Source organism: Myxine glutinosa, chromosome 8, assembly GCF_964187855.1.
Source record: "Myxine glutinosa chromosome 8, kmMyxGlut1.1, whole genome shotgun sequence".
NCBI classification, from domain to species: Eukaryota; Metazoa; Chordata; class Myxini; order Myxiniformes; family Myxinidae; genus Myxine; species Myxine glutinosa.
In genome coordinates, this window is record NC_136268.1 from 49,870,521 (window position 1) to 49,897,539 (window position 27,019).

Genomic DNA, 27,019 nt, shown 5'->3' on the forward strand with positions numbered 1-27,019 from the left:
GAAGAGATGGAAGGGGCTGCAGCCTGTACATCTGAAGCAGTGGTTCTTATCCTGGGATGCGAAACGTCATTTCCGAGTGTGCAAAACATTGCAGCTGGTTCATAAATGAGAGCCATAAAGTAGTGCTAAAAATCGAATTCTAGGTCTTTAATTCTAAGACCTGTCCTAAGTCATTGATTTTTGACAAGAGGTACGAGGTTAAAATATTCTGACAACCGAAGGCGTGTGGTCACCAAAAAAGGTTAAGAACCACTGGCTGAAGGATGAATGTCATGGCAAGGATGGAGTAATCAGCAAACAGATAAAGGGGATTTGCCAGAGAGATCATTTATGAAGATCAGCAATAGGATTGGGCCCAGATCACCGACTTGGGGCACTCCAGCCTCGACAGGGAGAAGAAGAAAGGGTTCCGTTGCATGCTACTCATTAGCTTCGAGAGTGGCGGAAGTCAGGAATCCAAGAGTGGAGTTGGCCTTGGATTCCATATGCAGGCAGTTTTGGAGAGCAAGGCAAGATGCCAGACTGTATTGCGAGCTCGAGATATGTACAGAGAGATGGCCCTGATCGCATGTCTGCATCCTGACCTTAACCAAAATTTAATCGGCTTGTTCTTGTCACCCACCCAAATCATCTAAGTTTTGGCATAATCCGTCCAAACGCATCGAAATATCATGCTATACTGTATATCGTTTTGGCCCCATCTCTCAATGGTAAAGAATCAATTGAAAAATTTTAATTATCGTGTCCGGATCATCCTCAAAATCAAATCAATTCGTACTTGTCACACACTCAATCTGTCAAGTTTCATTGGAATCCATCCATAACGTTTTGAGATATCCTGTTCACAGACAGACAGACAGACGTGAAATAATTTACCTCCGTCCACCTTCGGTGGTGAAGGTAAAGATACAGAGTACAGGAGCATGAAGGGTACGACTGTGAAGGGTAGGTACAGAGAAGCGAGGGGTTGGGGACAAGTTTTGCAAGAAAACACAGAATCGAGGCATTCGGTCTTCTCAGGAGCAGAGTCGGCTGTGGTGCCATTTGAGGAGAGGTAAGGGATGGAAGGGGAGCATACACCAAAGAAAGACTTAACAAGCGTTACGCCTAGGTCCCCCGTCGGTGAAGTGATGCGAGTTGACAAAGTGGAAGACGCAAGGCGGCCATCTTGGATTTTGACGTGGCGACCCAATTTTCAATAGCGTTCTTCCTTATGCCTAGATACACCCACACACCAGCTTAGAAGTTGGTACTTCGCTTATTTTTCAAGATATTCTGCTCGCAAGGTTCAGACATACATGGCGGTGGCCATCTTGGATTTTGACGTGGCGACCCAATTTTCAATATCGTTCTTCCTAATGCGTAGATACACCCACACACCAGATCAGACGTTAGTAGTTCGTTTATTTTTCAAGATATTTAGCTCACAAGGTTCAGACATATATATGGTGGTGGCCATCTTGGATTTTGACGTGGCGACCCAATTTACAATAGCGTTCTTCCTTATGCCTAGATACACCCACACACCAGATTAGAAGTTGGTACTTCGCTTATTTTTCAAGATATTCAGCTCACAAGGTTCAGACACACATGGCGGCGGCCATCTTGGATTTTGACGTGGCGACCCAATTTTCAATAGCGTTCTTCCTTATGCCGAGATACACCCACACACCAGATTAGAAGTTGGTACTTCGCTTATTTTTCACAATATTCAGCTCACAAGGTTCAGACATACATGGCGGCGGCCATCTTGGATTTTGACGTGGTGACCCAATTTTCAATAGGGTTCTTCCTTATGCGTAGATACACCCATACACCAGATTAGAAGTTGGTACTTTGCTTATTTTTCAAGATATTCCTCTCACAAGGTTCAGACATATATATGGTGGCGGCCATCTTGGATTTTGACGTGGCGACTCAATTTTCAATAGCTTTCTTCCTTATGCCCAGATACACCCACACACCAGATTAGAAGTTGGTACTTCGCTTATTTTTCAAGATATTCAGCTCACAAGGTTCAGACACACATGGCGGTGGCCATCTTGGATTTGGACGTGGCGACCCAATTTTCAATAGCGTTCTTCCTTATGCCGAGATACACCCACACACCAGATTAGAAGTTGGTACTTCGCTTATTTTTCAAGATATTCAGCACACAAGGTTTAGACATACATGGCGGCGGCCATCTTGGATTTTGACGTGGCGACCCAATTTTCAATATGGTTCTTCCTTATGCCTAGATACACCCACACACCAGATTAGAAGTTAGTACTTCGCTTATTTTTCAAGATATTCCTCTCACAAGGTTCAGACATACGTGGCGTCAGACATATATGGCGGTGGCCATCTTGGATTTTGACGTGGGTTGGACCCACACACCAAATTCGAATGCCGTCCTTCGCTTACGCACGCACGCCCGCACGGACGGACGGACGGGAAAACCATAGTCCCCCTTTCGCTCTGCGGTGCGACAACAAGGCACCATCAGGTTTTAGACGAGGGAGCAAATTTTGAAAGTTCTTTCTTGAGGTTAGCACACATGATGTTTTATGGGTCTCCTGAGAGTAGACACACACTTGTTGTGGGCTTTGTGGAATGATCTGATGTCACCTTCGGTTGGATTTGCATTCCAAGAGGAGAACAAATGTTGTTTCAAGGCTACTGCATCACCACATGATTGAGATCACCAAGAATAAGAGGATGGGTAAGATAACAGAAGACGAAATGGGATTAATCTATGCATAAGGGGAGAGCAAGTGTCTGTGGAATAATTCCCAGGCGGAGTTCATATCAGGGGCGGAGTTCATATCAGGAGCGGAGTTCATATCAGGAGCGTTAGATGTAAGAGTGCAGTCCTGAAGTGTGATGGCTGCTTGCAGTCCTTGCCAGTTTACCTGAGTGAACTGCCACACTCACCAGTGCTGAAGCTATTCTCTGAGAATGGGCTTTAAGATGTTGACCTTCAGAAGCACATGATCAGATAAAGCAATTTGGGCAGAGGACAAGCAAGATACATTGGCAGGGAAGTTGGTCATCATCAAATCAAGAAGCGAGGATTTTCCATCGACAAAAATCCAGATGGGGAACATTGCACTGATCATGTCAAACAGAGCACAGTTTGTCAACACCATTGCACCAACACTTTCTTTTGGTGCTACTTCGCAATGAGCTTCCTTGGAAAGGAAATGCGACTTACTGCTCACTACACCATGAAATCAAAATGTTTGATAAGACACCTCACCCCATCTGCAAACCAAGACTGTTGCTCTTGTTTCTGAATTCAGAGATCGTTCTAACATTTTATGAACTGTTGCATTTGTGTAGATGCTTAATTAAGGATATCTGGGTAGATTGCAAAATAACAAATTAGTCTTCTATCCTAAATAGAACAAGTCCTATTTCACTAATATTTAGTTGAACAGCCCTGTTTTCTGTAACCTCTTAGAATCCAGGCTACAATTGTACCTGTGACTTGAGGTGTGTCGCTGCCTTTAGAAGCACGGTTATCTTAGTGCGCCCCGTAAGTAGTCGTGGCCCAGAGAACAGGACGATATTTTCAGTTCTGTGTCATTCCACCAGGGAAAACCCAAAATGGACCCATTTTTGAAAATTTAAGGAGACCGAAAGAGGTCATTATTGCTGTTAGTAATGGTACAATGAAAACAAACAAGCGTACTGCCATTGTGTGAGGGACGTTTTGATGGAGGGCCATCACCCCAGCTGGGAGGTCCTCGTTTCATTGGAGGACCCCGTGGCTCAGGATCTGATGAAACAAAGCAAAGCGAGAACAAAATAACCCCATCACCTTTCTAGAAGGGAAACAATTCATGAATACATTTCAGGTTCACAGACAATCATCAGAGCATGGTGGATGTAGTAATCCACTTCACGCTGAGGCAGACAAAGGCAACTTCTGACAAATAGCACAGCGCTTAATGCAGCCCACTAACAACTGTTGCAGAGAAAACACGCCAGTTATTTCACGAGGACAACACTTCCAAAACTACATGCGGCAGGACTAGCTTTGGCCGAGGCTACAAGGATGACCCAAATGACTTTTATTTTGCCATTCTGCATTACCAAGCCTGCCTTATTCCACAAAACATGCAAGGCTAGACATTCAGGCGACCACTGGAGTTTTCCAATGCTATGGCATACAACTGATGCATGTTAAAATTAGGTTCCGAGAGTCTCGGTTTCGCAGACAAATCGAGTTTTTTTTTGGTTTTGTTTTTAAATACATATTCAAGGCTTGTGAAAGAGCTAGTACTCCGAACAAATCAGGACATAAGACAAAAACAGGATGCAAAAGACGCATGCATGGAGTGGACAAGATGGATACAGAAGGAACCTCCAAGGAGGGGAAACTGGGGATGCCAAAAAAAAAAAAAACCCGGGGCCGAGCCTGGACGACCACCGCGGCGCTGGAGAACATCATCCTGCCCATCTGCAATCCCCGTGTGAGTGTGTCAGACGGGCCCGTTTGTCTTTGGGTATTAAGAATTAAGACCGTCTAAGCTTCCCTGTGTCTCTTCGTCCTGAGCTGTAAATACGTGCAAGAATAATTAAACCTATTTGTTCTTCCTTTTCTTCTGAATTTGATCGTCTTTGCGATTTCTCCATTGACTAAGCATGGCACGGGTAAAACCGCTTGAATCGTGGATGCAAGGTGGAGGTATTTGGGTGCGGGTTAACGAGGGTAGGAAACATCATGATTTTGGATTGGGGACAATCCAGGATGGTGGTGCACAGCTGTCTTGAAGACCACGGGGGAAATATGAGATGGAAGAGTTGTACAAAGTTGTACAAAGTACATCCAGGGAATTTAAGTTCAATACACATTTTGTGTTGCGCTGCGAAGAGAGCCATCAACGAGACTCCCTCACATGAATAGTAATTACACACGCAGAACCCCACGGAACTTCAGCTTTGCTCGAGATAATGCCACACAGGTGGCCATGGGAGAAAACAGGCTGTGGTAGGCAAATGCCAAACTTGTCCAATTTCTGGCCTTGTTGAAATTAAGCAAGTGTACAAAGCGTAATGGAACCTGGATTCTCTTGTAAACTATTCTTTCACCAATTCTAGCGATTTCCAGCAACAGATTAAATTCTGAATCTGACTGACTGATTACATTTGATTCTGCTAGAAATCAGAATAAGCGAGAAGCAGAAATCAGGTGAGGAATGCAGCCAGGAACTAGAACGGCACTCAGTAGAGAGCATACCTCGGCCAGGTGAAGAGTTTATGTTTTGTATCCCAGAGTAGACCAGAAAATCCCAATACAGAATCACATTTAATCAAGATCATCTGTCCACAACTTTTTGAGATATCCTGCACATTTGAGATATTTGAGATATTTTTGAGACACAGACTATCGTTTTTGGCCCTATCTCCCGATGGTGAAGGATTACTTTAAAAATTCTAGTAGCCGGATCCGAATCCGGATCTTCACCAAAATCTAATCATTTTGTCCTTGTCACATACGCTACCTCCCTGCCAAATTTCGTCCAAATCCATCCACAACTTTTTAAAATATATTGTTCACAATCAAACGGACAAATGGACAGACAAGACAGACAGGGGTGAAAACATAACCTCCATCCACCTCTGGTGGCAGAAGTAATCAGGTGTCTAGAACACCAACACAGACTACGTGTCAGGCCTTACGTTGAAGGAGCACGCTGCACAGAAAAGCCAATCAAAATGATGGGTTTACAGTTGTTTTATTAAAAACAACATTTTTATTAAAAATTTATTATGCTAAAATAAAATTGTAAAATAATTTTTACATTTTTTCAAATTGTAATGAAATTGTGTCTAAGTTGAACCCAGGTGCGATGCTGGCTCTGACCACTGAGGGGCTTTCATAAGAACTCGGACGGACATTGCTCCGATTCATTCCTGTGACATTTATCCTGTGTGGTAGTGCATATACGAATGGTGTGTATTGCTCGATGTTCCATGCTTGCTTGTTTTCTTGTACCAATTGCCTATTCATTATTACTTCTATGATAACGGTATACTGATATTATTCTTGCTGATTTCTTACAGGTGTTACTAGAGATCGATTCTGAATTAAACCTACTACGGTATTGGGACAATGTTGTAGATCTGATTTTTACAACACTTAATTCAGAATCCTCTCTTCGTCCTGAACGAGAACAACATGGCTCATAAGCTGATACAAGTTCCAGTTTTCAGTACGGACGTCGGACCCCCAAGCGCCGGACGTGTCTGCACAACTGTTACACTGGTTGAAGCTCCTTACCAATCATCTGGAAGCGCAGGAGGAAATCACCGCTGTCACGAAGCTTGCGGTGTTGCAATCCAAGGTGAATCATACTGTGTACATGTCCATCACTCAGTGCGCTACACGTACGATGCTGCCGTGGCCGAGCTGAGACGTATTTACATTAAAACCCGGAGTGTGGTCTACACCCGATATCTGCTTGCGTCTCGTCGACAAGAACCCACGGAGACCCTTGACCAATTCGCTCAAGACATCCGACGATAATTATTGAAGGACTGTACCACCGAGACTCCGGACGTGTCTGTACAACGTCCGGCGCATGCACAAGTTTGTGATGACCTGGCTCGCGATGCTTTTGTCTCAGGCATTAGATCGCAGGTCGTCAGACGACTACTCGAACAAGACAAATTGACCCGAGAAACAGCCCTTCGGTTATCTCACGTGTACACCGAAGCGCAGCTACAAGCCGACGCGTATGAACGCCCACACGTCATTGCAGGGATATCCCGACCGACACGACCGGAGAGAGCTACCGCCGAGCTAGAGGATGCTGCAATTGCTGCATCCTCGCCAGAATTGGAGGCGCCCGATGCGCTTGGGGACCCCGACCCGAGTTTGACAGCGGCCGTCGCTGCTGGACCCAAGCCAGGAAGTAACGCTAAGTGCTATTTCTGCGGGAACCGGAACCATCTCAGGTCAGTTTGTCTGGCTAAGGAGGTGACGTGTCATTTGTGTTCGAAGAAAGGACACTTTGCAAAAGTTTGTCGTGCGTCACGGGGCCGGCGAACTCGCTCGATGCTGAATGGCTTCTCTCCTCGCCCGCGGAACAAACGGCGCCTCGCGCGCTTCGCACGGCCTTGATTGGAATCGCCCCTCTCCGTGGGCCCCTCGCCGAGCGCTCGACCTTGATTGGAACCGCCCCTCTCCGTGGGCCTCTCGCCGAGCGCTCGACCTTGATGAGGCTTGCAGCGCCGACTAAAATAGTCGCGCTATCACAACGGTACGCGTCTCAACCGTCCTTGACGGGCATTCTTTCGACACCCAGTCCATTTCCAGGTTCGGCTTCCCGATCGACGTACGCTGGCTTCGAATCTTCGCGCATCGCACGAGCGCCCTCTGGTGGCAACACGACCGACCAACGATCCACTTTGACTACACGAAAGCTGGGATCTCCGCGCGTGGCACGAGCGCCCCCTGCCGACGGTTTGACTGGCCTACAAGCGACTTCAACTGCACGAAAGACATTAGCTGGCGTCGGATCCACACGCGAGGCTCGAGCGCCACCCCTCGACGACTCGACTACTGCAGGGCCACCAGGCCTGGCCAGTGCTGTTATTCCACTCATGATAGAAGGGAAATTTGCAAATGCTTTAATCGATACGGGCTCCACTGATAGTTATGTCGATTTACGACTTGTTCAGAAGCATGGCTGGCCGATTCTCGGGACAAAACGCAGAATTTTCATGGCTTCTCAAGGGCTATGGCTCAGCACTCGGGGGGGAATGTCAACTGAAGCTTGTGATTAAGGGTCGAATGTTTCCGGATGTGCATTTAATGGTCTTACCAGCATTATGTGCAGAAGTTTTGCTCGGACACGATTTTCTCCGGCACCATCATGGGCGTTTGGAAATGGAATTTGGTGGTGCTGATACTCTTGCTGTGTGTGCTCTTGCAGGGATGGAAATTGAGCCACTGTCGCTGTTTCCCAATATGACTACTGACTGTACACCGGTTGCTGTTAAATCGCGACGCTACTCACGGGCTGACACGCAATTCATTGCGGAAGAGACTGCGCAACTCCTAAAGGAAGGTATCATAGAACCTAGTCGGTCGCCCTGGCGGGCCCAGGTTTTGGTGGTACGAACCGAATCACACTGCAAACACATGGTAATAGACTATTCCCATACGATTAATCGGTTTACCCAATTGGACACCTACCCACTCCCGGGAATGGATTCCCTGGTACGACAGGTGGCACAGTACTCGGTATATAGCACTCTCGATCTACGTAGCGCGTATCATCAGATTCCCCTCTCCGCGGCCGATCGCACCGACACTGCGTTTGAATCCGGACAGAGGTTGTACCAGTTCACCCAGCTACCTTTCGGGGTCACGAATGGGGTTGCGTGCTTCCAAAGGGATATGGACGACCTCATCGCTAAGGATAATTTAACCGATGTCTTTGTTTATCTGGATAATCTCACGGTTTGCGGGTACAACAAAGAACATCATGATGCTAATCTGAAGCGCTTCCTCGAGGTTGCGCACAAGTATCGACTGACTATGAACGAGGCTAAATGTCGCTATTCTGCTCGCACGATAGATCTCCTGGGGTACACCGTGACCCATGCCTCTATCGCTCCGGATAAGGAGCGTCTGCGACCCATGCTCGACATGGCCCCACCCCGCGATCGTGCTTCATTGAAGCGTGCGCTCGGGCCGTTTGCTCATTATTCTCAGTGGGTTCAAATTTTTTCCGAGAAGCTTCGCCCGCTTGTGGATTGCGATGCGTTCCCCATGATTCACGCTGCTCAGGCCGCTTTTCATGGCCTGAAGTCCGACATCGCTGGCGCCGCTGTGTCGACGATTGACGAAAACAAGTCCTTTGTTTTGGAAAGCGATGCGTCGGACCACGCGATAGCTGCGACACTCTCTCAAGGGGGTCGCCTTGTGGCCTTCTTTTCAAGGACTCTCTCCTCCGTGGAATGGAGACATTCGTCTGTCGAAAAGGAGGTGTATGCCATCGTCGAGTCGATCAGGCGTTGGCGTCCATATTTGCTCGGACGATGTTTTCAAATCATCACAGATCAACAGTGTTGCCTTTATGTACGACACGCAGCATGCTCAACGCATTAAGAATGAGAAAATCACTCGCTGGCGGATCGAGCTCGCTGATTTCTGTTACAAAATCAAATATCGCCCAGGGCGGGATAACCTCGTTGCCGATGCTTTATCACGGCCTGCGATGTGTGCGAGCCTCACCTCCTTTGAGGATCTGCATGTTCTTCATGAGACCTTCTGCCATCCTGGCGTGACGCGTTTCACCCATTATGTGCGCAGTCGTAACTTGCCCTATTCCGTTGAGGATGTTCGTCGACTCTGTCGCTCTTGTTCCGTTTGCGCTCAACTCAAACCTCGCTTCTACGACCCTCCGATGGGTCCGCTGGTCCGGGCCACTCGGCCGTGGGAGAGATTGGCAATGGACTTCAAAGGACCCCTGCCGGCTTCGAGTAAATCTCGTTATCTACTCACGATCGTTGATGAGTTCTCTAGATTCCCTTTTGCTTTCCCGTGCGGTGATATGTCGGCTGCTACGGTTATCCGGTGTCTGCGGAACTTGTTTTCTATGTTTGGCAATCCGGCCTATGTGCACACCGATCGGGGCGTGGGTGTTCTTATCCCAGGATGTGAGGAACTTCTTGCTCCAGCATAATGTCGCTTCTAGCTATACTAGTCCGTATAGGCCACAGGCGAATGGACAGGTAGAACGCTTTAATGGCATTATATTGAGGGCCGTCACTCTGAGCCTTAGGTCCCGCGGACTGGACCAATGGGCTTGGTCGTTACCCGGGACATTAAGCTCGAGCAGGACTTTATTGTGCACCGCTACAAATGAAACTCCCCACGACCGTGTTTCGTTACCCGCGGCGTTCGGGCAGTACCCGACCTTTACCGGGCTGGCTTGCTGAGCCAGGACCGGCTTTTCTCAAACGCGTGGTTCGCACGAGTAAATATGACCCACTCGTAGACAAGGTGCATGTTCTTCAAGCCAATCCCGAGCACGCTCGTGTGCTGTTGCCCAATGGACGGGAGTCTACGGTCTCGGTACGCCATCTGGCCCCATGCGGGGATGATGACGAGCCGGCTTACGACACAGTAGATCCGACAATGGAGCATCTACCGGCTTCCCCACCGCTACATGCACCCGATCCGGCTGGCCCTGTGGGGCCACCGCCGTCACCCGATTTAGGCGGATACTCCGATGCGGGGGATTCCGGCCTTGGGGATGTGGTACCTGGTGGTTACCGGACCCGCGCCAGGAGAGAAATTCACCGCCCCGACCGCTATGGTTGGACTGACTGACATGGACCATTGCTAACTGATTACTCTGCTACTATGCTTTGCTAGCTTGGTTTCTGCCCGAGAGGTAGTGTAGTTTTAGCGGAGGGGAGAATGTAATGAAATTGTGTCTAAGTTGAACCCAGGTGCTATCCTGGCTCTGACCACTGAGGGGCTTTCATAAGAACTCCCGACCCGGATCCCGATTCCTGACCCAGATCTCAGTCAACGGAGCATCTTCTCTTCTGGACTTGGTTATGACTAACTTCCCTGAAAATGTCTGCTGCTCTTCTTCTGCTCCAATCGGCTCATCTGATGATATGCTTGTTAAAGTGGACATCTCTCTGACCATTCTCAGAGAGCCTCCTCAGCGTCGACGAGCCTGGAATTTCACTCAGGCCAACTGGCACGGTCTTCAAGCAGCCATCAATCATCTGGACTGGTCTCCCATCTCTACCGCCTCTGACATTAACTCATCCTGGGAATTCTTCCAAAGTAAATTGCTCTCTCTCATGCACAGATTTATCCCATCTCGTCTTCAGTTGTCATACCCTTCCTCCCGTCCATGGTACACGGAATCATGTGGTGAGGCTATTGCCCAGAAACAACTTGCTTTCGTCTCCTGGAAAGCAAATCCAATGGAAGGAAATCTCATTTCCTTTCACAAAGCCCGAAACAAGTGTGTGTCCACCCTCAGGAAAGCTAGGAAACAATATCTCTCCGTTCTCAGGACAGAACTATCTTATCTGTCTCCCTCTTCCAAATCCTGGTGGCATCTGGTCAAATCTGTTTCTGGTGTGTGTTCCCCCTCCATCCCCTCCCTCACCTCAAACGGCCACACGGCTGACTCCGCACGTGAAAAAGCTGAATGCCTCAACTCTGTGTTTGCCTCTAAATCTTGTGTCCCAAACCCATCCCTCTCTGTACCCACCGTACCCAGCTGCTCCTGGACTCTGTGTCCTTTCCTCCTGACAAGGCGGAAAAGTTTCTGTCAACCCTCGACTCTGATTCTGCAACTGGACCTGACGGCATCAGCCCACGGCCACGGGTCCTAAAATCTTGTTCTTCCGCTCTTTCACTCCCTCTCTCTGTTCTCTTCACCCTCTCTTTTGCTCAAGGTCATCTGCCATCTGGCTTGGAAATCTGCCAACATCACCGCTTTGCACAAAAAAGGTGCAAAAACAGATCCCAGCAACTACAGACCAATCAGCCTTCTCCCAATTATCAGCAAAGTCATGGAATCCATCATTGCTTCAGATATGAAATCTTTCCTCTTCTCCAATGGCTTGATCTCTGATCATCAATTTGGTTTCAGACCTGGTCACTCTACTCTGGACATGCTGCTTCTGCTTTCTCAACAATGGATGGAGGTCCTCAATGCCAAACAGGAAATTAGAGCCGTCTCCCTTGACATATCACGTGCCTTCGATACGGTCTGGCACCCCGCTCTGCTCACCAAACTCTCCTCTTTTGGTATCCATGGAAATCTCCACGCATGGCTGGCGGACTTCCTCTCTAGTCGGTCAACGTGTGGCCCTGAATGGGTTTCTCTAATCTCCTCTTCCTGTTCAGGCTGGAGTTCCCCAAGGCAGTGTTCTGGGCCCTGTGCTTTTTCTGGTCTTCATCAATGATCTCTCTGACTCTCTTGAAAATCCTCTATATTCTCTGTCGCTCCATTCTTCATCCCTCAGATCGGCAGTCTGCAGCCTCCTCACTCTCTGCAGACCTGGACAAAATCACAGACTGGGCAAACAAGTGGAACATGTCTTTCAATCCTGACAAATCTCACACTCTTACGATGTCTCTCCGAAAAGACCGACTGGACAACCCTCCCATCCACTTTCTGAATAATCCTCTCCAAGAAGTTCTGTCACTCAAGCTTTTGGGTCTCACTATCTGCCATGATCTTTCCTGGGAAAACCACATTTCAAATCTGGCCTCCAAAGCCAGTCGCCGACTGGGCATCCTCCGTCGTGCGAAGTCCTTCCTTGGCACACCTGAGCTCCTCACCACATACAAGGCTTTCATCCGCAGCTCAATGGAATACTGCTCTCCCCTCTGGGCTGGTGCTCCTGCCTCACACCTAGCTCGTCTTCACGCTGTTGAAACCAAAGCATTCAGAATCATTGGAATCTCCCGCGATGAAGCTAACTCCAAGGGCCTCTCACTCACTCACTCACCGCAGGCAGGTTGGTGGTCTTTCCGTCTTCTACCGACTCCTCTCTGGCCTTGCCCCCCCCCCCCCCCAGCTCTCTCTGGGCTCTGTCCCACAAATATTCCTACAGGTCGCACAAGATCTGCCTGCAACCCTCTTATGGTTAAACTGCCAAAATCAAGACTCTCTGCTCACCTTCACTCCTTCATTCCTCTTTTCTCCCACCTCTGGAACAAACTCCCTCACTCTCTTCAATCCCACTCCACCCTCCAGGTCTTTAAAACAGCTGTTCACCACCATCTCTTATCTTCCCCCATCCAAAACCTTGATCTTTTCTATCCCCGCTAATTTCACCCCAATTGCACTTTTTTGAAATACCAACTTCTGTCTTGGAAGTCCTTGGTGTCCTTGTGTTTGATACTTCTCCCCCCCCCCCTCCCTCCCTTTCCCACGCCTCCACCCCCCCAAGCCCTCTCCCTCCCATACATCTCCCTGCTCTTAAATGTTGTGTGCTCTCAAGTGTTTGTGTGCTTCCCCTTCTCTTGTCTTCCACTCCCTCTTTTTATATATTTTGTTTGTCTGGTTGATTTGTTTGTGAAGTAAATGTCAGCTCTTTCACGAGCCTCGATTCAGTATACAAAAAGAAAAAGAAAAAAAAAAAACCCTCGGACGTTCATCGCTCCGATTCGTTCCTGTGACATTTATCCTGTGTGGTAGTGCATATACGAATGGTGTGTATTGCTAGATGTTCCATGCTTGCTTGTTTGCTTGTACCAATTGCCTATTCATTATTACTTCTATGATAACGGTATACTGATATTATTCTTACTGATTTCTTCCAGGTGTTACTAGAGATCGATTCTGAATTAAATCTACTATTGGGACAATGTTGTAGATCTGATTTTTACAACGCAAATAATTTTAGTCCGTGGGCTGAGTAGGGTTTACATGCACCCCCCCACACAACTTAACTTCCCGGGTATGTCCATGTACCCCCCACCCTAGGGGTTAGGAAAAACCATGTTAACAGAAAAAAAAACTCATTCCCAAGGTACCTCCCACGCATATTTTGATGTTACCCCCCTGTGTCGGTGATTTCCGAAAATTAGGGGTAGGCGAAATTCAAATGGCCATAACTTTTTACCTAGTCATCCTATGGTTGCATATAAAAAACCACCGTTTAGAGGCCATTTTTCCCCGCAAAGCGGGGGTTGGCCTTTTCGGGGACCGTGGTAGTTGTTGTTTTTTTGGTCCCCTTTTTGAAGCAATGTTTTACGGCCGGATGCCCTTCCTGACGCCAACCCTTTTTGCCGCCTTCAATGACAAACAGGGAATTACCAGTGAACTGGTACTCAATTAGCCGACCTCGGAAGGATGACAGGCTGAGTCAACCCCCCTGGCATTAATTCGGCGATCGACCGAGATTCGAACCCAGGATCCTAGGATCCTAAGCCGGCACCCTAGCCGCTAGCCCAACACCAGGGTTGCATATGACCCCTCAAAATGTTTGTCCTGGGACACTCTTTACAATGATGTGTTATATGCAAATGAGGTCACTAATGAGGTCACCAGAGGTCAAACTATGACGTAATTTGGGGGTTGCCCAAAATCCATGACCTTGAAAGTTAAAAATGACCCGAGGTCGGCAAGAAATTGGTAAAGGAATGTTTTATTATGCCTTTTTGATAGTACATATATCAAGACAGTTTATGGAAAAAAACAGCTTCGAAAAATTCCAAGTATTGACTGGTTGGCGGTCGTTTGAATTTAGAGGACGAATTCGAAAAATGACCAAAATTTGTTCTTTCAACCTCCAAAGCATCAATACTTCGTTTTGATGACAAAGATTTGCTAAATGGGTTCAAAGGTGGTATCATAACATAATATTCCAAAACTGGCTATAATCTGACATTCAAGGTCAGATTATCAAGGTCAAAGGTCAACTGGGTGCATAATTTTCTTTCAAGGAAAGTCATTTGCCAGTTCGCAATAATCACAAAACCAACCAAAAAAATTATTACAGTTATTTAAGAAATTATGTCACCATTCAGATCCAAGTTACACCATTCCCCGAGTGAATTATATGCCCCAAATAAAAGCTAACCTGTAAGATGTGACTGATTGTGGTTCAACCAACTTCACTTCAGTTTAATGACAGAACTTAATCATCGTCGCTCTCACTTCCGCTCTCTTCACTTGAAGATGACATTTCATCGCCTTGGTCATTGTTATCATCTCCATCCTCCTCCTCATCATCACTGTTCTCACTCTCCAGTTTCTGTTCAAGGATATCCACCAGTTTGGTTGGCAAAATGTCATGATCTGTCCATTTTGGCTGCAGAGTCCCACTTTCGTCTACCCATCCATGTCCATGAATTGGATTCGGCATATCAGGATTTGGGATGTGAGCTCGCCTCCATATGGCAACTTGATAATTCGCACGTTCGGCATGCTGTTGCAGACAGCTTTTGCATGGGCGTTTTTGTCTAGCCGTTTCTCTGGACCTATCAACAGAACGAAGTGTGTATGTTGCTTTGACAGCAGTGCCTACATCACACTTGAGATTATACACCAGGTAAGATTTGAAACGTCCATCATCACTGATGGGACAGAAACCTAATGTGTCTTTGTACAGGTCACATTTCTCTAATTTGTTTTTCAGATTTTCCCCCCTGTAACTTGGATTTGAATGGGGAGTTTTAGCTAGGTCAGATACATATATGCTTCTCAAGTCGGACAACCTGAGCACATCTTTCTCCTTTACAACCTTTTCATTTATCAGTTCACATATTCTATTGATGATTGTTCATGTGCTTTATCAAGTGAAGCTTGTTGCTCAATGTGTCCAGGATTGCTACTTCTCCACTTCTCACGTTCTCAGGTCTCTGCATGTACTGACATCGACAACTCTGATGGTACATGGTCTCGCATGCAAAAAGGTCAAAACCGGATATGCGCAGTAGGGTGCATCAAACGCCCAACTATTTTTTAAAAGATGTTGGATTGATCTGTCCCAAATTTTATTTTGTTCCAATCATAAAATAAAGTTGCTATGCAAAATTTGGTAAGGTTTGGACATCATCTTCTGGATCCACCTCACCATTTCATATTTTGAGTCGGTGGTATCAGAGTTGGAAATTTGACACGCAGCTGTTTTGAGGCCCATGAATAAAAATGAAAGGATTGACTGATTGCTACATATAATAACTCTTTGTAAAGGTATTATTGTGCTCTGTAGCAATATATCATCATCATAGGGATATGGATACAATTCATTTATATACAAATAGTCAAAATAATGATTTTTTTCAAAATATGGATATAAAGCTAAATGAAGAGTATTTTTAAAATATAATATATAAATTAAAGAATATCCTGAATGTTGTTGTCATCTTGTCTTTACAGAGATCTTTTAACTAGACAAGATGATTAAAACAATTATTAGGCTATACTCTAATAAAATTGGATAATTGATTTATTTGTTGTACATAATTATGAAATGACATTATTGTTACTAATACTACCTTTTTCTTTCAGATAAAACAATGGATGGCACAGTAAAGAAAGCATCTGTTGCAACAAGAGAGTCCACCAAGGTGTTTGGTCTTGGAAGTGCCATAACTGAACAAGATTCCCAGATCAATGGCACCAGACTTCCAACTTGTTTACATGTACTACGTTGTTTCATGTGGCACACGGAAGATGGCAAACTTGAACGACGCTCTCGGTGGGAATCAGCAAAGCTTGTACTGCAGAAAGTGACACCATTTTATGGCAAGGCTAATATTCCTATCATCTCTGAACGCAAGGCTATTGAGAAAATTATCAAACTTGCAGATGATAATTCCAAGCTTAGATCAATCCCTATCAACCGAAGAACAACTCCAGCAAGCATCACAAAGGTGAATCAAATGGAGATGAAATTTATGGAGACATTTCCCTTGTGGCCCAATGATGCTAGTTCTCACATCAAGAATCCTGAAGACTTAGCATTCCTGGAATCTATGAAGACAGATCGCTGTGCAACATTTGGCTGCCAAGATAAACTGTTGGCAGATAAGATGCAGCGTAAAGTGAACCGCGAGGAAAAAGAATCAGAGAGGCGAGCAAGTATGGAGCTGGAGTTCAACATAAATACTACAACCACTGTGTATAATATTAGTGACAGTGATGAAGAAGTAACTCTTGGACCTTCAACAAGCACACCAACAACCTCAAGAAGTCATCATCGTTTAGTTAGACCTGCCACATCAGTTTTCATTCCACATGACATCCTGAAGAGGCCCAGTCTTGTTTCACTGGCAACAAGGATGAAGATGACACCAACCCAACAGGCTGCTTTCACAGAAGCTCTTATTGAAGAAACAGGAGGGGATGTAGCGAAGGTGTCAACATCATATGCTACAGCAGATAAATCAAGACGCAAAATTGGACAGCATATTGCTACTACCTGTAAGGACAAATGGATACCTCCGAAGCTTGCTACGTTGCACTGGGACTCAAAGCTGCTTCCATGCTTAACTAACCAAAACACTTTTGAAGAACGCCTGGCTGTGCTTTTGGGTTAAACTGATATGAAGCTGCTGGGTGTTCCATCCTACAAGCCTGGAACAGACCGTAAATCTGGAGATATAATTGCTCAGCTGACTAATAACCTACTTGAATCATGGAACTGCCAAGAGAATGTTGTCAACTTGACATTTGACACAACTGCATCTAACACCGGCCACATCAGTGCAGCTTGTGTAACAATTCAACAACGGCTTAACAAAGCTCTTCTGTGGTCAGGCTGCAGACACCACATTGGTGAAGTCATTCTTACGCACATTTTTACTGATCTTAAAGTTGAAGCATCTAAGTCACCAGATATCTTCCTCTTCTCAAGGTTTCGCAAGAACTTTGAAATGTTTCCACACACATTCAATGAACCACTTTCACGATTTGATCCATCTCAACTAAATGAAGCAGCAACAAGTTTGACAAGTGACTGGCAAAATAATGTTCTCAGACTCTGTCACACCGAGCAATCTCTAAGACGTGATGATTATTTGGAATTTGTTGACCTGTGTACTGTATTCCTTGATGGTGAAGTAGCTGAACATAAAATAACCTTCAAGCGTCCTGGTGCACTGCATAAAGCCAGATGGATGGCGAAGCTCCTCTACTCAATCAAATTATGTCTCTTCGAAAAACAAATCGCTGATCTTCCAGCAGGTACAATTACCACAGAAAAACAAGTGCCAAAGATCAGAGAATTTGTCACGTTTGTCACTCTAGTATACAGCTCCTGGTGGATGACATGTACCTCTGTCACCGATGCCCCATGGAATAACCTGCAGCTCATCTCCAAACTGAAACAGTATGAAGCTGTCAATGCTGGAATCTCAAGAAGTGCCCTGAAAGCCTTCAAACGACATCTCTGGTACCTCACAGAAGAGATGGTTCCACTTGCCCTCTTCAGCTCAGTTGTTCCTCATGACCATCGCCGTGCTCTGGCAGACAGACTTCTGGAGGTTCAGCCAGATTTTCCAGTAACCAACCCACAAGGACGGTTTGGTACTGGGTTTGGAAAGCCCAGATTTCCTGATGACTTGACTGAGAAGACCACTCTGGCTGATTTTGTTGGACCAGATTCATGGTACCTATTTCATCATCTGAAGCTTGACTGGGCATTTCTAGTTACCGATGTTCAAGAATGGACGAACTCTGCAGCCTACCAGACATCATGGACTAATGTTGAAGCCTTGAATGTGGTGAATGACTCTGCAGAAAGGGGAGTTAAGCTTAGCTCTGACTTCCTTTCAGCAGCCAGAAGTGAAGACCACTACCAAAATGTGCTACAAGTTGTTGAGCACAACCGCAAGGAGAAACCGAATCTTCGAAAGCGAGCAGCTCAAGACTAAACTGTCAGAAATATCCATGAAAACTACAGTATCTTTGTTTTGTTTCTATTTTCATGTTCATCTATAGTCAGATGTACTCGTATTAAGATGATAAATGCTAAGATTGTGCATATATGATTCTACTGTAATAAAAATTATATCATTCTGGTATCTATAATACATGATTATACCAATAAAATCATGATTTTGACTATTTGTGTATAAGTGAATTATATCCCTATCCCTATGATGATTATATATTGCTACAGAGCACAATAATACCTTTCCAAAGAGCTATTGTATGTAGCAATCGGTCAATCCTTTCATTTTTATTTATGGGCCTCAAAACAGCTGCGTGTCAAATTTCTGACTCTGATACTACCGACTCAAAATCTAATTTGCTGAGGTGGACCCAGAAGATGATATCAAAACCTTACCAAATTTTGCATAGGAACTTTATTTTATGACTGGAACAAAATAAAATTGGGGACAGATTGTTTTCTTGACATAGGGGCGTTTGATGCACCCTAATGCGCAGAAGAAGTTTCAAGTCTTGTTTCTTTTCGGCCTCCCGAATAACTGCTTCACCACCTCCGCGTTCAAATTTTGTAGTTGGTTCAGTTGTCCAAGCGCCACGTACTTTTATAGCCTTTTTCCCAACCTTGTTACAGAAGACACAGTCTGGTTGAAATAAGACATCATCTTTTTCGGTAGATGATCTTCGTGACTCCCGTCTTTTCCCCAAGTCAAGAGATTCGTTTGGCTGTGGAATTAACCGGTTCAAGTTAGACGTGAAGAGTTGGTAACAGTCCCTGTGATACCCGTGGTAAATGGAGTAGGTTGATGGAATCTGCCTGCAGACATTTTCCATTCGATTCGGGGATTCGAAAGGTTGAAATAACCGTTTTTCACTGATTTGCAAAAGTCTTTTTAACCTGGCATCTGGATCTTTCGAATTCTTGAGAAATATAAAGTCTTGGCACTTGGAGTCTTTCATGTGAATGATACAAACGTTTTCTATCGATTCTCTGGGTGCCTGACCATCTTCAGCTTTACCCTTCTTTGCCGAGCCTACATCTTCCGAGTCTGCATGGTCTTTCTGGTCTTCAGACTTCCTCTTCCTCACAGGGCGCTCCATGCTGCCTGAAAGAAATAGGTACATTGCAGTTTGCCTTCATGCATTGTTTTGGCCATTTGGGCCATCCTCTAAATTCAAACGACCGCCAACCAGTCAATACTTGGAGTTTTTCGAAGCTGTTTTTTCCATAAACTGTCTTGATATATGTACTATCAAAAAGGCATAATAAAACATTCCTTTACCAATTTCTTGCCTACCTCAGGTCATTTTTAACTTTCAAGGTCATGGCTTTTGGGCAACCCCCAAATTAGGTCATAGTTTGACCTCTGGTGACCTCATTTGCATATAACACATCATTGTAAAGAGTGTCCCAGGACAAACATTTTGAGGGGTCATATGCAACCATAGGGTGACTAGGTAAAAAGTTATGGCCATTTGAATTTCGCCTACCCCTAATTTTCGGAAATCACCAACACAGGGGGGGTAACATCAAAATATGCGTGACAGTACCTTGGGAATGAGTTTTTTTTTTCTGTTAACATGGTTTTTCCTAACCCCTAGGGTGGGGGCAGTATGGACATACCCGGGAAGTTAAGTTGTGGGGGGGGTGGGGGGGGTGCATGTAAACCCTACTCAGCCCACAGACTATTTGATTTTAAAATTGTATTTTAAAAATTTGAATTTATAAAATATTTTTAAAATTTATTTAAAAATAATAAATAAATAATTTGATAAAAAATATTGTTTTATTAAAAAGGAAAAACCAATTTTTTAAATACTTTGTAGTATCAACACGCATTACCTGAAAGTTTCTTTTTTCTTTCCTCTGCATGTGCTGCAATCAAAATTTACTTTTCTTTCATGATAGAAGATGCGTTGTTCAGTCTTCAAATGTACATAAAGTCACAAGTCTTCGAGTGTAGTTTAAAATGGTGACATTATACGATTGTCTTCATTTGGACGGTGAATAGGCAACAGACCACTAACTCAATCACTCCCAAAAATAAAAAATAACTGGTTACATACATGCACATATAATACATCGTGGTTATATAGCTCTGATAGATTCCAATTGCACTGGCCCATAGGCTGCCACTAGAGGCTTGAAGCCTCAAGACTAAAGTCTATACATACTGTAGCCTTCACAAGGTCCGACACACCAAAAGGCTCCAACCTTTCAATATTTGATGGTCCTTTTAACAGTCACTTTGGTTGCATTTACATTGAACAGGAAATTTGTAGGGAGGGCATGGTAATTGTGAATACTTGCGTGGATCGGCACACGACGCTCGCCTCACCACACGTCACTACAGAAGCACAGGCTTGCTTTAACCAAGGCGAATGACCTGTGTGAACTTGTGTTGCCATGTTGTCATGGTTTACACCAATCATAATACAAACATTTTATTTGTACAAATTTATTTGTCATATGCTTGGGATCCTAGGATCCTGAGTTTGAATCCCGGTCGATCGTTGAATTAACGCCAAAAGGGTTGACACAGCCTGTCATCCTTCCGAGGTGGGCAAATTGAGTACCAGCTCACTGGTAATTGGGACACTGCATCAACGGCACAAACGCGCTTCCAGAGAAATGATTCAACCAGCAGCCACAGGCTGCATACGGGAATTTTTTTTTTTTAAATATTGGTGATATTATTGATTTGAAATCTAAAAAGGGTGGTCTAAAGCTCAAAATAGTTAAGGGTCCAACCTGGTCTAATTGGTCGAAAGCATCTTAACACGGAATAGCCCAGAGGGGGGCTAAATTAGCCCCCCCCCCTCGAAATTTTTCGCGATAATTTTTTAACGCAAAAAGATCTCACGCTGAAATTTCATGACTTTTTTCTTTCACATCTCGCGCACATTTTAAGACCCTATTTGCGAAAATCGGGGGTACGGTTGTGGAGATATAGCACATATTCATGACCAAAGTCACAAAAAAATGGCGGTTTCCAATGATTTTGTGTGTACAATGTATGGGTTTTACAAGAAGTGTTGTCAGAAGAATGTTTTTTTCTGTTTTTCCTCAGATAACATCCCTTTTGGCTATCATCAACTATTCTAGATAACAAAACAATGAAAAACAAAAGATTTAAAAACAAAGAAATACATAAGAAATTAAAAACAAAGAAATACATAAGAATTGGGAAACAAAGAGAGAAACAAGAAAATTATCAATCTAAAAAAATGTCAGTGGACAAATAATTTCACATTTTTCATATTGTTGATAGTGGATTATAATGAATTCTTCTAGATATACAAAAATTAAATACATAGTGATAGAATAAAACAAAGAAGTGCACAAGAAAATTAGTAACATAATAATATAGCAAAAACGACTATTTTCGAATTGCATGTACATTGTGATCCATGGGACTGCATTTTCACACCTTGTGTCTCTGCTTACTCAAGTCTTTTATAAACAGGTTTATTTACTGATACTAATCCCTGCCTAATCTGTTCCTAATCCCTTCCTAACCTGCTCTGAGAAAGACAAAAGAGTAAATTGACACTGTTGATAAGCATCACTTCTTGTTCCTACTAATCTGCTTCTACTCTCCTTTCAGCATCCCCATTCAATATTTATACACTGTATCTAGTGAACAAGTGAACTTGTATGTTGTCTATTTAGTCCATACAATGATTCAACTGTTCTAGTCATTACTTGTTCAGCTAGTGCTGAAGAGACATCACATCTTTCTCAATTTTGGATTCGTTAGAATTTATCATTTGGATGATCATCACCAATCATGGCTTCAACATCAAGTGGTGTTCCCAGGAAAAGAACAACAAAGGTGAGTTACAGATTTTCACTTACAGTATTTCTTTGAGCCACTTGTATAATATTGATTCTTCATTCAGATATTTTTTGATGTGTTATTTGATGACAATAATGCATTTCTTATGGCATGTAAATTGAGTAATTGATATTTTATATTCTATTTCATTTCATTTATTTATTTTTATATCCAAAGTAAAAAAAAGGAAAATAAGAAAGTGAGCATAATTTAGAATGTAAATATACTATTCATAAAAATCATAACATTTGAAAATAGTGAAACATTGTCAACATATAAAACCAAACATTATTCTAATTAGTATTGTTTATATCCTTTGTCATTTCAGCATAAACATGTTGAGCCTGAACCTCCACCTCCACCTCAGCCAGAATTGTGCCTGAACCTGAGCATGAACTTGACCTGGAGATGCAACTATTTCAGCAATTTCGACAGTTCGAAAGTGACGACGATGACTACGATGAGCTGGTTGGTCGCCTTTCTCCAGAGGAGTCAGATGATGGAATACTTAGAACATGCAGATGAACCCCCTGCCGAAGATCCTGAAGCGGAGGAGGTGAATCCCTTTCAACCAAAGAGAGCTCTCAGAGCAGTGAACAGCGTCGACAGCTCGTTAGATCCTGAGAACTATGATCCATGGACTTTACCTCGTCCTCCAGAAGAATACACAGTTGTAGTCGAGAAACCGAAACGAAATGACCCAGGGAAAAGCATACATTGGGAAACAGCCCAGCCACAAGCAAGAGGATGACAGAATATTGCCAATGTCTTGGCAGGAATTTCTGGTGTCAATCGGAATGCAAGACATGCAGATACTCCTGTGAAAGCCTGGGGGTGCTTCTTCTCTGACGACATGCTTGCTGTTGTTTTGACCAACACAAACAAAAAGATCAACAAGTACCTTTCCAATTTGACCCCAGAAGTACGGAACTCGGACAAGAATTCGTACCTTCGTGAAGCATCGGCAACGGAAATAAGAGCACTGCTGGGCATGCTCTACTACAGAGGAATGCTCGGTCAGAATCTGCTAGACGTCAAATGGCTCTTTGGCGATCGAGTTGGTCATCCGGTTTTCGGCGCTACAATGAGCAAGAACCGATTCAAGTTTCTGCTTACCAAATTGTCATTTGATGATAAGGACACAAGACCAGAGCGATGGAGAAACGATCGTTTCGCAGCGTTTCGCGAGCTCCACGACTTGCTGAACAGGAATTGTGCAGAGGCCCTGATACCCAGTGATTTCATCACGATTGATGAAACCTTGTATCCAATGCGATCCGGAATTTCGTTCAGGCAATACAACAGGAGCAAGCCGGCAAAGTATGGCCTACTGTTTCGCTCGCTGAACGATGCAAGACATCCTTACACGTTCTTCAGTCTACCATACGCAGGGAAGCCAACCGGTGACCACCCTACCCACCACTATGTGACAGGAACTGAAGAGGTAGTCAAGTACCTCATAAATCAAATGAAGGAGCACCAACAGTTGTGAGGCCGCAATCTCACCATTGATCGGCTGTACACGTCACTCCCACTCACAGAATGGTTATTCGAAAAAGGAATAACAGTCACAGGCACAATACAAACAAACAGAAAGGGGTTACCCCAAGAAATGAAGACGACTGATGGACGTGAAGGAGCATTCCTACAAAGTTGCTTGGTTCAGGGAAAACAAGAACGTGAGCCTCCACTCATACGTGGTAAACACCAAGTCATCAGGGACAAAGAATGTACTGTTGGTCACATCCATGAAACCCATCCTCGGAGTCACAAAAGACGATGGGAAACAGAAGCCGGCTGCATACAAACTGTACGACTACACAAAGGGGGGGACGGACGTCATTGATCAACGGGCAATGAGTTTCACCTGCAAGCCGAAATCCAACCGGTGGACAATTGTGGCCTTGGCATACCTCCTCGATACCTGCCGAGTCAACGCACTGACGATCTATGCTCTCAACAAAGGAGAGAAACCACGAGAGCTCGATTCGTTCGACTTTGGACTGACGTTAGCCGAGCAACTGACTACCCCTTTCATACAGGCGCGTCCTCTTCGGGGATTATCGACACCCATTGCCCAAAAGATGAAGAGAGCACTAGGAACAGAGGCAGCCGGCGTGCAACATCGAGAGCCAGGGGGAGATCTGTTGGACCATCATGGCGATTCTCGTCGTCGTTGCAGGGCCTGCTTAGATCAGTCACATGGAGAAGGACATAAACTGAGGAAAAACGCCATGCCAAAGACACCAAGCCAGTGCCAGGTTTGTGGTGAGGCATGTTGCAAAGAACATACTGTTCACTTCTGTCTGGCATGCTATGCAAAACAAAGCTAACTGAAAGAAAAAGGAAGAAAATTGGACTTCATGCTGAAAAAGGGACTTTCAGGATTATCAATTGTCAGGTGTCTCTTACATTTTGTAAACAATAACAATCTCGATTTGATTATGATATTGATCTAATTTGCACATCTCTTCATACATAATTTACAGTACGCCAAGTTCAAATGATTACATGTATGCCAGTCAAGATTGCATACATGCATACTTATTAGTTATAACTAGATAAAGAAATGTTTGCCATCTTTTCCATCTACAATTTTAGGGTACAGTACAGTCCATGATTTGCATAAATTAGATCGAGTTAGACTTTGAAGATACAAGGGTATAGTTGTTTGTTCCTGACATTCAATATTGTTTTCAGTCATTTAGTAGTCAGATCATATCAATGCAAAAGTTGAATTTTCCTGATAATTTTACTAATTAGTATTCATTACACTGTCTGTTTGATATATGATGTGACCCAAGAACAGTTATGCATATGATTTGCATAAATTGAATATGTGATTACATGTAGTAGACTGTGAACATCCAAATATAAACTTTTTGTAACTGTCATTCAATACTGTTTTCAATCATGTAACAGTCAGATCTCGTTATCAATGCAAAAGTGGATTTTGTATACTTTGTGCTAATGAATATTCATGACACTGTCTGTATGATATATTTTGTGACCTGAGAACAGTTATGCACATGATTTGCATAAATGTTATGTTATCATCAGTAGACTTTCAACACCCAAATATAACTGCCATTCTTTATTGCTTTTGAGCATGCTAATTCATAAGTCACATCTAATAAATTACTGTGAAACATTCAACTTTCTTGTTGTTAATGAATATTCATTTGTCTCTAATTTGCATAATCATTTCCCACATTTCAATCATAAATTGTCAAAACATACACTAAACATCACCTTTCTTCAATTTACAACTAGAAAAAAGATTTCTGCCCTGACGTGGTAATCAAAATGTGAAAATTCAGAATTTCAAGAAAAATTAGCATATTTGCATAATTAATTACAATTATAAATATGAAATTTCAATACATGTCATTAATTTGACAAAGCTATCTTTTAGATTATATGACAAGCTACAAACATGCCAAATTTGATTGCATTTTCTCCATAAATGGGGGGGAAACTGAAAAAAATGAGAATGCCTTGAAAAAATTTGCATATTTGCATCATTAATTAGACAAATTAAGAATAACAATAGATATCATAAATTTGACTATGCATTCTTGTAAAATACATGATGGGACACAGACACGCCAAGTTTGGTCACAATCGGACGATAAATGCCCGAAATCTGAGGGGGGCCAAATTAGCCCCCCCCCCCCCCCCCCCCCAGGCTATGCAGTTTCAAAATAGCCCGGGCTATTTCGGGTTAAGGGTCATAAGGGTCTTCTGGGTATTTTGGGTCTTTAGGGTTCCTGGTGGTCTTAATGGTCTTGGGGGACTAAAGGGGCCTTCAAAGGTCGAATGTCTAACTCTAAGGGGGTTCCAACAGTACGCAATTAATAGACAGGATGCAACTGACGTTCAAACAGTACATAATTAATAGATATATAGCTAACCGGCTTCACCGCCTCAGATTCATGAACCATGGTTTTCGGTTTTATATGTATATACAGTGAAACCTTGACTTACGAGTTTAATTCGTTCTGTGACCGAGCTCATAACTCAATTTGCTCGTTTCTCAAATTAAATTTCCCCATTAAAATGAATTGAAATGCTATTAATCCGTTCCAGCCCCCCAAAAACCACACCAATTTTTTTTGTTACGTGTTTTTAAATAAGAAAAATGTACTTTATAAATAACAAATAATGTATAAACAAGCACGACCTCGTATATACTGTACATAATAAAAGAGAATGTAAAGAAATAAACTGGTTTTATTAAGTGTATTTACCGTTATAAACGTCCTCCTCGGCATCTTTTTCCAGAAGAGCCCTGTCTCGTCACAGTTGAAGATTTGCTGGGGGATGTATCCTTCGGCTTCTATCAGTTCGGCAAAAGTTATAATAAAATCTTCAGCTGCCTTCACATCCGAGCTTGCCGCCTCACCATGCCTGACGACGGAGTGAATGCCGGTCCTCTTCTTAAAATTATCAAACCATCCCCGACTGGCTTTGAATGACTCTTCCGATGCCTCGTCCGTTGATGTTCCCGCCGTCTGCTGCACCAAATCCCTGTAAATGTCTCGTGCCTTCTCACAGATGATGCTCTCGGTCACGGTATCTCCTGCGAGCTGCTTCTCCGTCAACCACACAAACAACAACTTCTCCATCTCTTCATGGACAGAGGACCGGAGCTTTGAAATAATCTTAACGCCCTTGGCTGGCGTTATAGCCTTTATCGACTCCTTCTGCTTCAAAATCGTACATATCGTAGAAGTACTACGATCGTACTGCCTTGCCAAGTCGACAACACGCACACCTCGCTCATGTTTTTCG

At 44.0% G+C, this 27,019-nt stretch overlaps 1 protein-coding gene and 1 long non-coding RNA gene across 3 annotated transcripts in view; one reads left to right on the top strand and one right to left on the bottom strand.

Moving 5' to 3' along the window:
• Positions 1-27,019, bottom strand: part of LOC137432473 (RNA-binding motif protein, X chromosome) — a 56,382-nt gene that overhangs the window by 14,565 nt on the left and 14,798 nt on the right. The window contains exon 5 of one of the 2 annotated variants that reach the window (XM_068124440.2): positions 3,677-3,763. The exons of the other annotated variant lie outside the window; for it this stretch is intronic. Coding sequence (XP_067980541.1) covers positions 3,677-3,763 — 87 coding nt within the window. The remainder of the gene's footprint in view (positions 1-3,676; positions 3,764-27,019) is intronic. 2 annotated transcript variants of the gene reach the window in all.
• On the top strand, positions 6,293-22,675 carry LOC144893275 (uncharacterized). Its single transcript, XR_013624308.1, has 3 exons — positions 6,293-6,335; positions 22,148-22,222; positions 22,554-22,675. It is a non-coding gene; the product is annotated as an uncharacterized LOC144893275 (long non-coding RNA).